At 41.2% G+C, this 17,759-nt stretch overlaps 1 protein-coding gene across 3 annotated transcripts in view; it reads left to right on the top strand.

Annotated features, from left to right (window-relative positions):
- CIT (citron rho-interacting serine/threonine kinase) overlaps positions 1–17,759 on the top strand; it is a 123,191-nt gene that overhangs the window by 33,688 nt on the left and 71,744 nt on the right. For 2 of the 3 annotated variants that reach the window (XM_075831126.1, XM_075831117.1), the window contains exons 11-12: positions 1,870–1,975; positions 2,720–2,863. In XM_075831126.1, the coding sequence (XP_075687241.1) occupies positions 1,870–1,975; positions 2,720–2,863 (250 nt within the window). Of the gene's footprint in view, positions 1–1,869; positions 1,976–2,161; positions 2,492–2,719; positions 2,864–17,759 lie in introns of those variants that run through there. The other variant, XM_075831132.1, reaches the window with a different exon arrangement.

Here is a 17,759-nt window from a genome sequence, read left to right as displayed (position 1 = left end):
CTGCAGCAGTGGAAGTGTGTCTACATTGTATCCAGAGTAGCAGTACTATAATAACCTGGCTGCTCTTATGCAATCGCTGCTTATGTATTCCTGAGCTTCATTCGAAATTACCCTTCTATTTTGGGAGCCTTGGAGATGGATGGCACAGATTTTTCAACCCTGACCCATTATTTGAAGCATCTGCAAAGTTACTTTTATGGAATGATATTTTGTTACAAAATATATTGTACTGTTTTATGGGCAGACAAAAATGTAGTGGCCAATCTGTCAAATCCAGGAGCCAGCAGAAATATTGAGGAAGAAGGGAAAATAGGTCTACAATGATATGACCAGTAATGACTCACAAAGTTGGGTTTATGCTATCCTGATATGGTGGAGTTGCCCTGTCCTGCTCACTCCCAATATTAAGTATTGCCTTCAAGCTTTTGTACAGTGTTTACTGACAGTTATCAGACGCAACATATGCTACATCTATTATATGTCTAATATGCTTAATATTATGGTTTTTGGCTTTCATATTACAAAATGATGGAAGATGTCAGGTGACTAATACTGCACATTTAATAATTTATTTAAGTCAATACTGTACAAGTTTTTTCCAGACCACAATTTTAGGAATTTCATATTTTTTATGTTTATTATTATGTCTTACATAGATCATAGGCAAAATTTAGGCTATGTTCACATCATGTTTATCCCTTTACAATCAGTGTATGCGCTGGAGAAATCTTGTTTGCGTCGAATGCAAAAGCCTGACATATGCCACTGTATGCCAAAAAGTCACGCTGGCCATAGGCCCCCATGCTAGAAAAAGCATGGACTATTTTTTGATGTGGTGGTCCACTGTATACAGTAAAAGAAATGTCCCAAAAATATATATGTGTTTGTGTGTGTGTATGTATGTATGTATATATATATATATATATATATATATATATATATATATATACACACATACACACACACACACACACACACACACACACCAATATATACCTGTTTGGTGGATGCCAAGGGGCACTCCTTTGGCATCCGCTGGGTCCATAGAGCTCTATGGATATGTTCAGATACTCCTATCGCACAAGCTTCTCTAGAGGGCCATGATTTATCTAAATCCTTATTGCAAGACCAGCTACCCTGTACTGTATGCAGTGGGCACCTGACTTTGATACAAATCAAGTGGTGAACAGTCCCTTTTTTCAGGCATTTCTTTTAGTTTTTCACATAGCTCATAATTTCCGTTCTTTCAAAAAGGAAGGCATTGATTTGGTGATTCATGGGCCCCTGGTAGGAGTGACCCTGTAGTCACATTGGCAAATAACAGGAAGCACTTGAAAATCCATGATCACTAATGTAATTTATGGATAACTGATTCATGGCAAAGATTCTGGCTTGCGAGTGTCAAACCTTTCACTTCATGCATACTGCTGGATATGGTTGCTTTATTGTTGACTGCGCTTACGTGAAATGATCCTAGGTAGGAGGAAGGTATTATAAATTATTCTTGCTTCATATGAAGAGCGATGTGCTTCTCTGATGTCATGATGACCAAGATTTGTGCACCTTGAGAAATGAGTAATTGGTGGAGGATGACGCTGGCAATGATTGTGTTTTGTCATTTCTATGTGAGGCAGATGATTACTGGAGGTGTATGAGTGGTAAATTGTTAAGGGAATGAGACAATGTTGGTATTAGCAGGAGGCCTATGGAAAGTGTTATTCAACAGAATAAAAAAATGGTCAGATGACGATACTGAAAAATGATGGGTAGAAGCTATTCCTTCCTAGCTGTTTTAAATGTATTAAGTGAACAAAATATTAGCTTTGTGGATGATATTATCTTTACCATGTTTTATCATCTATCGTTCAGGTCCGTTGTGTCTGGCTTGGACTCTCCAGCCAAGACCAGCTCCATGGAGAAGAAGTTATTTCACAAGAGCAAAGAGCTGCTGGAAACTCAGGACAAATGCCACAAGGTATTTAAATCAACACTTGGCCTCCCTGTTTGCAGCAGAAATTTACTTCCAGTGCGTTCCTGGGCATCAAGAGAGTGGTTTTATCTTTTGGGGCATAGAGCACTTGAGCGACCAGCTTCCATCTTAAAGATGTTCCCACAGCTTGACAGTCCCTTTATTCTCACAAGTCTCAACTGACTACACTGGATCTCCCACCCTAAGCCAAGTGTAGGAGAGAAACATCTTGTGTGGGAGTCAAGGACCGCTGAATACATCAATGGATATAACATTCTGATACTCGTGACGTGTTTTAGGAAATGATAGACCTTCCTTCCGTACGCATATAAATCATTTTATGTTACCCTTTGTATCCAACCTATGATCTTGCGGAAAGACAATGACTGGAATGTGATTATCCCCTTATACTGGACACTTTCTGAAGAACACTCATGGTTTATTTACAATATATGTGATGATGAGGCAAACCATCTTCTCATCAGAGCTGGATTTGGGATAATACTGAAGGGACATAAGCAGGTGAAAATGACTATCTTACCGGCAAGCTGTGTGCTGTGGGCATTTTCATCGGACTGTGTGTTAATGTGAACAGCCAGCCTGTGGATGACTTTATGAGCCCACCATTAGAAGAAGTGAGCTCGCAGTGACGAATTTGTGCACTAGTTGTGGCAGTAAATAGTTCTTGTTTTTAGATGGACTTTCCAACCGTGAGCTTTATAAATCCTTTGCGTTTTATGTATGTTACAGATGGAGCAAGAAATGACTCGACTACATCGTCGGGTGTCTGAGGTGGAGGCTGTACTCAGCCAAAAAGAAGTTGAATTAAAAGCATCGGAAACGCAGAGGTCTCTCCTGGAGCAAGACCTGGCAACCTACATCACAGAATGCAGCGTGAGCATCAAATCATACTCTCCTTTAGGACTAAAATTCATTGTGTAGCACTTAGGAAATTTCACGTATAGCTGGAAGTCCCATGGCTACTGGTTTGAATCAAACAATTTGTGGTGCGCTAAGGTATCCTTCTTTATTTACTTCTTTGTGTTACTTATATAGCGCCAACATATTCCGCAGCGCTGTACGGAGGTCTTTACTTACTGTCCCCATTGGGGCTTACATGTCTTTAAATGTACACTCTTGATATGAGTTTGTATAAAAGATATACAGAATATTTTTTTTATAGAATGGTGACTACAGTTGACTGAGGTTAGGACAGACATGTACAGTATCCAATAGAAAGTTTTTGTCATTTGTGTCTGTTGTTTTTTTTTATCGTATTTATTTCTATTTGTGATGCATGCAGACATTTAGTGAACATTGTTCAGTATAATTAATTTTGTTAGCAGATTGGACAATTAGTTGAATTTGTGGCATAGTTGTGAGTAGGATTAGAATCATGGTGAATGTGAGTGAGAACTTCATTCTATTTTTAAACCTCCTTTAAAGTGTAACTCCTGGCGTTATGGAAATCTAAATAAAGCTCGAAATACCTACAACCCTATAATTTACCTGGGTGGCACCGTTTTGGAGATCTCTCGCTGTCCTCTTCTATGTTGTAAGCCAAGGCAACATGCAACCGAGCACCGTTGGCATGAGTCACGAAGGGGTTTGTATAGGAAATACTCTTGCATTCAGCAGTTGAAGTTTTCCATATGTTGGCTTTAAAGTGGACAGCCAGGTATCTCTGTAACTGTGCCGGGTAAGTAAAACTTAGGACATGTAGAGCTCCATGAAGCTTAATTTCTATTTGTTTCCAGAAGTAACACTTTAAGTTACCGTACACAGTCTAGTTTTTACCGGATTTTTGGTCCAACATATTTTGTAAACACTCTAGGGGGATAGCATAGACAGACAATATTATTATGAATAAAAATAGAGCTGGCCAAATTAGGGAAGATTCAGCTCTTCTTCTTTTTTTTAAAAATCTTTTGACAATCTGGCAGTAATCGAGGCGTAGGGTCAAATACATATGGGTTTATGGTAATACAGAAAGTAATCGGCTACATATGATCAGTATGAAGTTGTGAACAGATGGGACAATGCTGCCAACTACAGACTCTAGAGGTCCTGTAGAAGTTTGTAGTTTATACTATTGTAAACTGCAGTCAACAGCCTGTAGGAGATGGGCAGCTGCAGGAATGTTCTACTGCTTCATGTCATTTAGATCTTCATGTCCTGTACTTTGTGAAGCCTTTCCCTTCAAAAGCTCATCCATTTGTGCTGTAGACCTCTTCAGGAAGTTATCATTATCTGCCATGTTACTGTCAAGTGGATCTGTATCCTGGTCACCAGTCATAGTCTAGACTTGCATAGTTACAGTACAAGGATCTATTTGCAATCTGATATTCAGAACGTGTATACAACACCCAAAGAAATCTCTGTACATATGTGTCCCCTCAATTATACACCGTGGCGCACAGAGGTGTTATTTTTTTTTACTCGTGGTTTCAGTCAGTAACTTCTAGGGGATAATATAGTTGCCTATGGGTAATAGGGACCCGTTGTGAACTGCTGTGTGGCATTGCCACGTGCACCAGGCCTTAGATGGATAAAGGAATAGCCATTCGCACATCACAGTAGTCTGCGTTACCATGGCAGTGATAAAATTAAGGTTTTTGCTTAGAATGTTGTCAGATTTCAAGTATCAGAAATCTCTGAGCAAGTCCCAAAGGGGATTGAGTTCTCTGTAGAGCTCATTTATGTTCAGAATGTGTTCCAAGATCAGACTTCTCAGACTGGACTTCCCTTTTAACCTCTGCTCGCTTATTATGTACAATTATGTCATAGGAACGATACAGTCCCTGCAAAATGCATTTGCGCCATCCCTTGCAGGTGCCAGTTATATTATACAGCCGACATCTTGCTCTAGCAACCTGGGATCGGAGAGAACTCCAATCCCGGACATTTAACCCCTTAGATGCTGACCACGGCATCTAAGTGGTTAGACAGAGGAAGCAGGCTCCCTCTGTCAGCCCATCGCACCCCCACCACCGTGATGCAATCACGGGGGGGCCAATGGGTGGGTTGCTATGACAGGCGGAAACCTAACAATGGTCCCTAAGTCTGCCATTTTCATACTCCTATAAGTCCCTGCCCATGCTAACAGGCATAATACACTACGGCGATACCAATCATGTGCACTTTTTCTTAATATATATATAATTTTTATTTTTTATTCTTTTTTTACATATGAAAGCAATAATTTTTTTTTTTTTTAGAGATATATTTTTAAACATTTCATGTCACTTTTTTTTAATTACGTTTTTTTTTTTAGTTCCGCTAGGGTACTAGACTATGTGATTCTTCACTGATGTAATGCGCTGCAATATTACTGTATTGCTGTGTATGATATCAGCGAAGAATCGCAGTCTAGTACCCTAGCGGAACTAAAATAAAAAAAAAATAATGAAATGTTTCAAAATATGAATCTAAAGAAAAAAGGCACAAAAAAACTTTTCCCAATAAAAGTTGCTTTATAATGTAAACAAAAAAAGCCGCAATGTACCCCAAAATAGTACCAATGAAAATGTCAATTCATCTTGCAAATTTTTTAATATAAATGTGAAAAAGTAAAACACAAAAAAAATATATATAAATTTGGTATCGCCGTAATCATACTGACCCGCGGGATAAAGTTAATATGTTATTTATACCGCCGTAAAAACCCCAAAACAATTGCAGAATTGCTGATTTTTTCCCACACTCCCCCTCAAAAAATAATATAAAAGTAAAAATATGTACCCCAAAATGGTGCCATTAAAAAATACAATGTGTCCCGCAAAAAAGAAGCCCTCATGCGGCCTTAAAAATAAAAAAGTTATGGCTCTTGGAGTGTGAGGATGGAAAAGCAAAAAAGATTGCTGTGTCCTGAAGGACAAAATAGGCCACAGCCTTATAGTTTTGGTCTTAAAATGTCTACATAAGTTACTACTTCTGGGTAATGTTTGCCAGCTAATTTTTTATTCAGTCTTGGCTGTTTTGCTAGGCTGCGTTTACATCTGCGTCCGGGCTCCGTTCTGATGTTCCGTCAGAACGGAGCCCTGACTGACACACATAGGTTTCCGTCTTCATCACCATTGATTTCAATGGTGACGGATTCGGTGAAAATTGTTTCCGTTTGTCTCTGTTGTGCAAGGGTTTTGACGGAATCCATAGCGCAGTCGACTACGGTATCCAGAACGGAACTCTGACACAGATGTGAACGAAGCCTATGTATTTTTTTTTCTAACCCCTATATTGAGAGTAAATCTGTAGCCAGACAAAAATATTTTGTCAAATCTTATAACTATTCAAAATTATGGGATGACAATGGCAGACAAAATTGCGCTGTATTTCACAAGATATTACAGTAGATCGGTCAGGTCTCCTATACCAGTGTATCTCAACCTTTCTAAGCCTAGTCATAGAAATTTTAACCAAGTACCCCCAAAACAATATTTAACTTCTATGATATTCTATGAGAGCTCGTCTTCAGCCTGACAAGTACCGCCGATCACAACTGAAGGTTCAAAGCATTTGTTTCGGCAATCATGGTGGTCTCACCACCTGGACCTACACTGATCAAAACTTCTAAATATCTCTCTAACATATCAAAAGTTTTTTTTTTAAAGTGCAGATACTCTTTAAAGGGATTGTCCAGTGCAACAAAAAAAATTGACATTGCTCCTTTAATATAAAAGTAAAGAATTTACTAAATAGTTTGCTACCAAAGATGCCCTGGTTGTCTGAACGGCGGACTGAAGAAGTTCAGTGGGTTTTCAGAAAGCTGTGATGTTTCGTCACAGCTACACGTCACAGGCAGCTGCCTCCCCCTCTCATATGGATGGCCTGAGGAAGACACTAGTTCAGTGTTGAAACGCGTAGCCATCTATTGTTCAATAAATAATTATTATATAATTATTATATATCTTCTATTTTTTCATTGACTTTCCACCACAACCACGCAGCAGCGCCCTATAGGATCTTCCTTTTTTCTTCCTTCGTTTGCTTCATATGGATCATGCGACAATGAAAAACGTCAGGGCAGCATACTACAAAGGCGCTGAGAGGTCAATCAAAATAGAGCTGCGCTTAAACACATGGGGAGGTGTATCCCTGTGACGTGCAGCTGTGATGATGCGTCACCGCTTTCTGTAAACTACCAGGTTCACGTGACCACTTAGATGTCACCTCCGCTCGTGCAATCAGGGAATCTTCAGTAACATAAAATAATTAGAAAGTGCTTTACTTTCGTATTAAATAAGCAATATCATGTTTTTTGTGGTTTCGGACAGCCCCTTTAAGCAAATGTACTAAACTGTCAGCATATTCCACTTTTGCTATTTGTGCAAATTCATGCATAAATCAATCTCAAATACAATAGGCAAAAAAGTAACACAAAAGAAAGTTAATGGTCATGATATCACCAAACAATGCCTACTTGGTACCCCAATACAGTGCTCAATTATTACCCCCATAAAATGATTAAGTAATGCTGCCATTCAGTGTCCAATTAATGCTGTGTGCTGCCAGTACTCATTTAATGCTCATATACACAGTACAATAAATATAGATATTCAAATAATGCTGCCACACACAATGTCGCCACTCAACCACAGTACAATTAATGCCGCCACCTACAAACAGTACAATTAATGCTACCAACTACAGTACATACAGTTCACTTAATGCTGCCACCCCAGTACAATACATGCCGCCACCCATTCACAGTACAATTCATGCCACCACCCATTCACAGTACAATTCATGCCACCACCCCTCGGTACAATAAATGCTTCTACCTACAAACAGCACATTTAATGCCGCCACTCACCCCCAGTACAATTAATGCCGCCACTCACCCCCAGTACAATTAATGCCGCCACTCACCCCCAGTACAATTAATGCCGCCACTCACCCCCAGTACAATTAATGCTGCCACTCACCCCCAGTACAATTAATGCTGCCACTCACCCCCAGTACATTTTAATACTAGCACTCACCCTAAGTACAGTTAATGCAGCCACACACAGTATAATTAATCTACAATAACTTTACAGGAAACACCATAAATATTTGGTTGGTGGGCATCTGATCAATAATTGCTAGAACAGTACTCCCCTTAATCAGACGTTTTATCACATTTTAAACGCACTTGTGGAAAAATCTGCCAGGGACAAAAAAATAACAAAACCGCAATGTGTGAATAATCCATAACACAGATTTTATGAGGCATGTCCAAAAGTACATAAACATCCATCCATCCAAATACATACACACCTAAGTATACATGTTTGCGCTCACATACACAAACAAATATATATAGACATGAAGGCATACTTACACAGAAGGAGCAGGGAGCCATTTTCTTCACCTCGCTCCATGCTCACATTGGTGGAGTAAGAGGTGGAGCTTCACTGCATAATCGGGCTGTCTCCACACACAACGTTATTATCACGGGTTTGCCGCGATATTCCGATACTCGTGGAGAACCTGCATTAGTACTGTCCTGCGTAGAGACAACGAGTCGCACTGAATGCCTGCCGTATAACTTTTGGACACGTGGTGCGTGCATACAGTGATTGACCGCTTTTTCTGTATGAGTTTGTATACAGGGAGAGCTGTCAATCACTCTGTGTAGGCGAGGGATGCAGAACTCACAGACTTTCTCTATATAATCTGTCCGCATTTGTATCAAATCATAGAAAACAATATATCTCCTAGCTCAGCATCTTCCCCTCTATCCTATGCTGCCCTCACATAGGTTTTTAAAGCAATTCCCTAATATATGCCTATTAGGTGAATCACCTCTGCTCTTTTCTGGGGAGTCATAAGTGATGCTTGTTTTCTTTTGACAGCACTGGGGAAAACTACCAGATGGAATCTGATTTTTCCTCACCTCTATTATTCAGCTAATAGATACATAATTGAGAATTACTATCAATAGAATTTCTAATCTATAAGTGGAACTGGTGACGTGAAGTCTTAGGCCTAGTTCACACAGTTTTTTTGGCGCTGTTTTTGAAGCGGAATCCACGTCGAAAACCGCACCAAGAAAACAGCCGAAATCGCCTCCCATTGATTTAATTTCAATAGGAGGCAGAGGCGTTTTTCTATTTTCCCCGCAATCAGAAAAAGATGTTTGCGGTTAAAAAAAAAAAAAGCGACATGCTCTTTCTTCAGGCGTTTACGTCTCTGACCTCCCATTGAAAGCGGTTTTCTCTGCGTTTTTTTGCCAGCAGAGCTCAATGGCCGCGGCCGAAAAACACTGCAATAAACGCGGCAAAGACAGTGCAGGCAGGTCAAAATCTGTCTCAAAATTCCTGAAGGAATTTTGAGCCATATTTTCTGCTTGCAAAAGACTGTGTGAACAAACCCTTATATGAATTGTTTTACCTGTTAGCCTGGTCTTACTGCTTCTTCTCTCCAACTGTTACATTATATATTCCCACAAATGTTTCGTTCTGGGGCACATAACAGTACATGTGTATTTGCAGTTGTCACACGATCTAGAATGTAGTATGTCTAATAGGATTGATAATGGCAGCCCTCTTTGACAGTACTAATCTTCGAAACAATATTGGTCCAAGGGCTGTAGACATGTGCTTTAGGTCTTTTCCTGCCAAGGACGTATCTCATACGCTCCAAATCTCACTCGCCCCCCCTGCTCGGGAAGGGGTTAAGGAAGCGGTCGTGGGGGGCGGGGTTCTGGCGCAGCCGAGCCCCTTGACTGTTGACTATAAGACGCAGGGACTTTTTAGCAATAACTATTCTTGATAAAAAGTGTGTCATGTAGTTCGAAAAATATGATATACATAATACCCCACTTATTTTGCATGCAAAAATCTGTTTATTTTTTTTAAACAAACCGACAACAGTAAACGTAGACGTTTTGTTTATTGCAGAGTAAATTTTGTATGCATAAGGCCTTATTTACACGAATGTGTTAAACGTCCGTGGTACGGCCATTGAAATAGCGGCCGTCCCACGGACCTATGTTATTCAATGTGGCCGTTCACACAGCCGTTGTTTCAACGGACCGTGTGAAGGAGCCGTGGGAAAATAGGACTTGTCCGTTCTTTTCACGCATCCCTCCATAGACTCTCAACTATGGGGTATGCGTGACATCGCGTCCCGCAACACTGAGCACGGATGCACCTTTCATGTCCGAGATGTGCAGCGCTCGTGTGAATCAGGCCTAAAGGGTCTGCTTGAGTAATCTTTTTAGAACAATTTAGTGCAATTTTTGGTTATATTCACGGTTTGATGCAAAGTTGCATGATGGTGGTTGTTCATCTAAATTATTGAGTTGTATTTTTTACACACAGCATGCTGTGATCTTTCTAAAAAAAAATTGATTTCAGTAGCTGTTTGGACACTGTATATATTTATTCCATTTGCAGACTAAGTCCAAATGTTGCATGGCCTCTGTGTTTTTTTTTTTAGAGCATATGCTCTTGTTGATATAGACTCTCGATCCTCTTCTTGCAGCTTTAGGCGCAAATGTAAAATTTTCTGTGGTAATACCAGAATTAACCTGAACCCCCAGATCCTCAGTGCACCCCCGCAGCGAGGAGAAGCTTGAATGGAGTGGTGGTTGAGCACCATGTGCGTGTAGACGTGCGGAATGTGTGAACATTATTTTAAATACAGTTTTCGGAATGTCCGTTTTGTGGATAAAGGGTCTGCTGCAGTCAGCTTTTTTTTAATCCGACAAACATCACTGTGTATCACATAATTGCACTAATGTTTTTATGAATGTCAACTTTTAGGTAATACTTTTACATTCTTAAGGTTGTCTGCTTTCAGGAAATATATACGGTGTGGGGTACACAATTTTTAAGATGTGTAATCCCTGTATTTTAGAAGCTGTTCTTTTTTTAAATGTTCTACTTAAAACTAGATATTTGGTCTTTTAAGTTCTGGTAATTATGTGCATGTAGGCATAGGCATAAGTGGCATTTCTGAACACGCATCTTGTATTTTTATTTTTAGGTGGTGTTGAGCGTCTAATTTTAATCACAGACATGAACTTTGCAAAATTAGTGTTGAAACACTATTGACAATCTTACTTTTTTTTAAGAATCCTAAACAGATTAAAAAAAAAAAAACGCTTACGCGTTTCGAATCTTTCAGGGTTCCTATTTATAGCAAGAACCTTTTATGTTTTGTTTTTTTTACAAAAATTACTCAAAACTGCATGAAGGTGCCTGTGTGTATAAAGTGTTTTGTGGCATTTTGATAATGTGCCGGATGCCTATTTAAGAAACTATATGGGTATGGGGGCTTAGTATGAATTTAATATATTATAATTTGGCTTTTATTTATACATGTCAAGTGTAAACATTTTCTCCGCTACAAGAGGTGCAAAATGTCCAGAAACACTTGGCAGCGAAAGGGATAAAGAAGTACTAAACCTATAGTAGAAAGCTGCTAGAATGGAAATGTTTTTAGAATTGGAGAAATAAAAAGTGATTTTAGGGGAGAAATGTTTTAGATTGCTCAGCTGCTTCTTCAGCTCTTTGGGTATGTTCACACGCCCTATTTACGGACGTAATTCGGGCGTTTTTTTGCCTGGAATTACGGCCGAGAAAACGTCTCCAAACCGTCGGCAAACATCTGCCCATTGAATTCAATGGGTTTTACGATGTTCTGTGCAGACAAGCTTTTTTTTTACGTGCCACTGTCAAAAGAGGGCGCGTAAAAAGACGGCCGCCTCAAAGAAGTGCATGTCACTTCTTGGGACGTAATTGGAGCCGTTTTTTCATTGACTCCATTGAAAAACCGCTCCAATTACGTCCGTAATGGACGCCGCAAAAAACGCGTGCACTTGCAAAAATGTCAAATTCAGGAGCTGTTTTTGCCTGAAAACAGCTCCGTAATTTCAGACGTATTTTACGTTTGCGTGTGAACATACCCTTTCTGTTACGCTCAAAGAATTCAATGGATAGGGCCGATCACTAGCTTGTCCACCTATGTACTGCAGTCTATGGAGAGAGATTTCAAGTGAATTGGTGAAAGGGGTCACAGGACCCTTGTTGTCCCAACAGGAGAGGGTGATAATGTTGGGGCCTGCACTTTTCAGGCATTTATGGCATGTCCTGTGGATTTGACATAAACGTATATGATGAGAACATCCATTTACTATGACGGACCAAATAAAATAAGTACTTCATTGTGATACCCTAGTAGGGCTGGGCGATTTTTACTAAAAAATAAAATCTTGATTTTTTTTTCAACACTGGGTGACTTTCGATTTGAATCTTGATTTTCTTATTTTTTTCCATTTATTTAATAGTAATACCAAGAGATAATGTAATAAATTATTTTCTTTATATAAATAACTTTTTACCATATATTGCTATAATAATTGTACATAACTTCACAACTTTTAACCTCTGCAAATACTTTATCAGAAATACAACTGGAAAAATATATCTAATTGATTATAACTTCTGTGTTCCCCGGCAGGGTACAGGTTAACAGAATCTATAATCCATTATGCACTCCGTGCACTAACATCCCTCTGCCCGTCACCACCTCAGCCGGTCTCCGACATTGCAGGCGGGGGCAGTGTACATTGCAGCAGGGCCAGGCAGATAGTGGCGAGCGGGCACTCTGGGGCGAGATTACATTGTAGTATCTGAAGTCTGAGCAGGACCCTGTGCAGTACCGGCCCCACCATGGAGTTTTAAATGAATGACATTAAGGCTGGATTCACACGACCGTGATTGAACCGTGAGAAACGGTCCATGTGTCAGCCGGATTTCCCGGCCCGACCACGGTACATGTGAATGGGATTCATGCCATCATAGTCATTTAGGCTACATTCACACGACAGTGAAAACAAATTGCCATTAAATACTGGGCAACTGTCACTTGTTCATGTCCATTTTGCATCATTGTGTCTCCAAGTGGATTTCCTTTGTCAGGGTTTTTTTTGTCCCAATGCCCTGAAAACACCACAGTGCCCATGTATATAGTGCCGAAATATCCCTGTAGATAGTGCCGCAATATCCCTGTAGATGGTGCCACAGTGCCCACTTATAGTGCCATAGGGCCGCACGCCCTTTCAGATAGCACCCCAGCCCCCTTGTAGATCCTACTCCCAACCATCTTGTAGATAGCACTTCCACCCCCCTCCATTGTAGATCGCACCTCCACATGTAGATCACACACCCACCCCCCTTGTAGATCGAAGCACTGTACCTGCCACTAGGAGCTGAATCTCCAGCCACAAGTTGCTGACGCTCTGACCGGGGATTCAGCTCCTAGTGGAAGCTACAGTGGCGCTATCTACAAGAAGGGAGGGCGGGGGGGGGGGGGGGGTGCTGCAATCTACAAGGGGAAGTGGGGTCTGCGATCTACAAGGGGAAGTGGGTGGTGCGATTTACAACGGGGGAAGGGGATGCGATCTGCAAGGGGGGTGCTATCTACAGTGGTGTGGTGGCACTATCTAAAAGGGGGGTAGTATCTATAGGGCGGTGTGGCTATATGCTAGAAGTCCCTGCTTCCCTCACGGAACTGCTGTTCCGAACTGTATCATTTTGTTCAGTACAGAACATCAGTTCCATGGGGAAGCAGGGACAGACCAGGCAGGTGATGGGGCGGAGCTTCCTCCTGGACAAGATGGGCCAGTGAACAGTGGGCCGCCTGCTGGCCGCCCAAACGATCACTGTCGACGGCCGGCTTTAGGCGGCAGGGTACAGCATTTCTAAGTGGGCGGCACAGCAAGAACTGCTGTCCGACTGTAATAGCAGCTGTAGTCTGTGCTGCTATCTAACAAAACTCCCTGTGCTACTTTAGAATCCCCCCCCCCCCGCCCCCTACTCCCTACTCTTCACACAACCTCCAGGCAGGGGAGACTGTCTACGCGCACTGTGTCGGGCTGTGAGCAGGAGAATTGCTGGAGCGAAGGCTCTCCCCCCATCAAAATGCTGAACTCCCTTCACAATTATCCTACATAAAAAGTGCATGTGTGTTTACGCACACATTATACACATATGAAGTACACATTGTAATGTACATATTTGTGTGTGTGTGATGTGTGTATATATGGTATGTGATGTGCACATGTGTGTGTAGATATAGTATGTATATATAATGTGTTTGTGTAGATATGTATGTGTATATATATATGTATATACTACCGTTCAAAAGTTTAGGGTCACTTAGAAATTTCCTTATTTTTGCAAGAAATGCACAGTTTTTTTCAATGAAGATAACATTAAATTAATCAGAAATACAATCTATACATTGTTAATGTGCTAAATGACTATTCTAGCTGCAAATGTCTAGTTTTTAATGCAATATCTACATAGGTGTATAGAGGCCCATTTCCAGCAACCATCACTCCAGTGTTCTAATGGTACATTTTGTTTGCTAACTGTGTTAGAAGGATAATGGATGATTAGAAAACACTTGAAAACACTTGTGCAATTATGTTAGCACCGCTGTAAACAGTTTTGCTGTTTAGAGGAGCTATAAAACTGACCTTCCTTTGAGCTAGTTGAGAATCTGGAGCATTACATTTGTGGGTTCGATTAAACTCTCAAAATGGCTAGAAAAAGAGAGCTTTCATGTGAAACTCAACAGTCTATTCTTGCTCTTAGAAATGAAGGCTATTCCATGCGAGAAATTGCCAAGAAACAGAAGATTTCCTACAACGGTGTGTACTACTCCCTTCAGAGGACCGCACAAACAGGCTCTAACCAGAGTAGAAAGAGAAGTGGGAGGCCCCGCTGCACAACTGAGCAACAAGACAAGTACATTAGAGTCTCTAGTTTGAGAAATAGACGCCTCACAGGTCCTCAACTGGCAGCTTCATTAAATAATACCCGCAAAACGCCAGTGTCAATGTCTACAGTGAAGAGGCGACTCCGGGATGCTGGCCTTCAGGGCAGAGTGGCAAAGAAAAAGCCATATCTGAGACTGGCTAATAAAAGGAAAAGATTAATATGGGCAAAAGCACACAGACATTGGACAGAGGAAGATTGGAAAAAAGTGTTATGGACAGACGAATCGAAGTTTGAGGTGTTTGGATCACACAGAAGAACATTTGTGAGCCGCAGAACAACTGAAAAGATGCTGGAAGAGTGCCTGACGCCATCTGTCAAGCATGGTGGAGGTAATGTAATGTGATGGTCTGGGGTTGCTTTGGTGCTGGTAAAGTGGGAGATTTGTACAAGGTAAAAGGGATTTTGAATAAGGAAGGCTATCACTCCATTTTGCCACGCCATGCCATACCCTGTGGACAGCGCTTGATTGGAGCCAATTTCATCCTACAACAGGACAATGACCCAAAGCACACCTCCAAATTATGCAAGAACTATTTAGGGAAGAAGCAGGCAGCTGGTATTCTATCTGTAATGGAGTGGCCAGCGCAGTCACCAGATCTCAACCCCATAGAGCTGTTGTGGGAGCAGCTTGACCGTATGGTACGCAAGAAGTGCCCATCAAGCCAATCCAACTAGTGGGAGGGGCTTCTGGAAGCATGGGGTGAAATTTCTCCCGATTACCTCAGAAAATTAACAGCTAGAATGCCAAAGGTCTGCAATGCTGTAATTGCTGCAAATGGAGCATTCTTTGACGAAAGCAAAGTTTGAAGGAGAAAATTATTATTTGAAATAAAAATCATTATGTCTTGACTATATTTTCTAGTCATTTTGCAACTCATTTGATAAATATAAGTGTGAGTTTTCATGGAAAACACAAAATTGTCCGGGTGACCCCAAACTTTTTGTGAAATAATAATTTTCTCCTTCAAACTTTGCTTTCGTCAAAGAATGCTCCATTTGCAGCAATTACAGCATTGCAGACCTTTGGCATTCTAGCTGTTGATTTGCTGAGGTAATCGGGAGAAATTTCACCCCATGCTTCCAGAAGGCCCTCCCACAAGTTGTATTGGCTTGATGGGCACTTCCTGCGTACCATACGGTCAAGCTGCTCCAGCAACAGCTCTATGGGGTTGAGATCTGGTGACTGCGCTGGCCACTCCACCTCCACTTTGGAGGTGTGCTTTGGGTCATTGTCCTGTTGTAGGATGAAATTGGCTCCAATCAAGCGCTGTCCACAGGGTATGGCATGGCGTTGCAAAATGGAGCGATAGCCTTCCTTATTCAAAATCCCTTTTACCTTGTACAAATCTCCCACTTTACCAGCACAAAGCATCCCAGACCATCACATTACCTCCACCATGCTTGACAGATGGCGTCAGGCACTCTTCCAGCATCTTTTCAGTTGTTCTGCGTCTCACAAATGTTCTTCTGTGTGATCCAAACACCTCAAACTTCGATTCGTCTGTCCATAACACTTTTTTCCAATCTTCCCCTGTCCAATGTCTGTGTGCTTTTGCCCATATTAATCTTTTCCTTTTATTAGCCAGTCTCAGATATGGCTTTTTCTTTGCCACTCTGCCCTGAAGGCCAGCATCCCGGAGTCACCTCTTCACTGTAGACGTTGACACTGGCGTTTTGCGGGTACTATTTAATGAAGCTGCCAGTTGAGGACCTGTGAGGCGTCTATTTCTCAAACTAGAGACTCTAATGTACTTGTCTTGTTGCTGAGTTGTGCAGCGGGGCCTCCCACTTCTCTTTCTACTCTGGTTAGAGCCTGTTTGTGCTGTCCTCTGAAGGGAGTAGTACACACCGTTGTAGGAAATCTTCAGTTTCTTGGCAATTTCTCGCATGGAATAGCCTTCATTTCTAAGAGCAAGAATAGACTGTCGAGTTTCACATGTGACCGCAGCAGCCATTCCTGGCCGAAAGCTGCACCACAATTTTTGGTGCGTTTTTTCAGCTGGAATTCCCTGCGGCGCACAGGGCAGATACGCTGTGTGCTTTTACACAATGTATCCGCCCTGTGTGAATATACCCGTACAGTATATACATATAGTAGCTGCTGTCTTACAACGAGACTGCTGCAAACCACGTCAACATGCTGCATTTCCAGAAGTTAGCACAGTTTTCAAATGGTTGTTAATGTCTGCAAAAAACTGTATGGACATTAACAATCATTTTAAAATTTACACAGACTTTTGGTAAAACTGCATGTGCTACGTGTTTTACTGGACAATGGTTGTTACGATCTGATTGTTTGCATTAAAGTTTAGCTAAACGTTTGACAGACTTCTGACATGTCATAGAGACCTATCAGAAGTTTGGATTGGTGGGGGTCTGAGCACTGAGACCCCCACCAATCGCTAGAACGAAGCAGCTGAAGCGCTCGTGTGAGCACTCAGCCGCTTCGTGTCTTTTCGGCTATTTCCGGAAATAAATGTATCGTGTACGGACTCAATAGAAAGTCTATGAGCCCATACTCCGATACATCGGCTTTCCGGAAAAAGCCGAACAGACAGGAAGCGGCTGAACGCTCACACGAGCGCTTCAGCTGCTTCGTTCTAGTGGTTGGTGGGGGTCTCAGTGCTCGGACCCCCACCAATCCAAACTTCTGACATGTCTCTATGACATGTCAGAAGTCTATCAAACGTTTAGCTACACTTTAAAGGCTATGTACACCTTCGAAAGGGATTTACATATTTATATATATATATATATATATATATATATATATATATATATATGTATGTGTGTCAGTGTGTTTTGTGAAACTTTATCATTTTATTATTTTAATTATAAAATCTTTTTACTTTTTGAGATACAGATTCTCTGTATCCTGTATACAGAGCAGCTGTATCTTACGTGAATCCTGAACACATCAGGTCCGTGGGACTGACAGGATCCACCTGTAATACATCACATCTAAGTTAGGGCTTTATTCAGACGAACGGGATATACGTTCGTGCAACGCGCGT

This window comes from Rhinoderma darwinii, chromosome 1 (genome assembly GCF_050947455.1).
Source record: "Rhinoderma darwinii isolate aRhiDar2 chromosome 1, aRhiDar2.hap1, whole genome shotgun sequence".
Classification (NCBI taxonomy): domain Eukaryota; kingdom Metazoa; phylum Chordata; class Amphibia; order Anura; family Rhinodermatidae; genus Rhinoderma; species Rhinoderma darwinii.
Note: the sequence above shows the minus strand (reverse complement) of the source record. Positions and strands in the feature narration are given on the sequence as shown.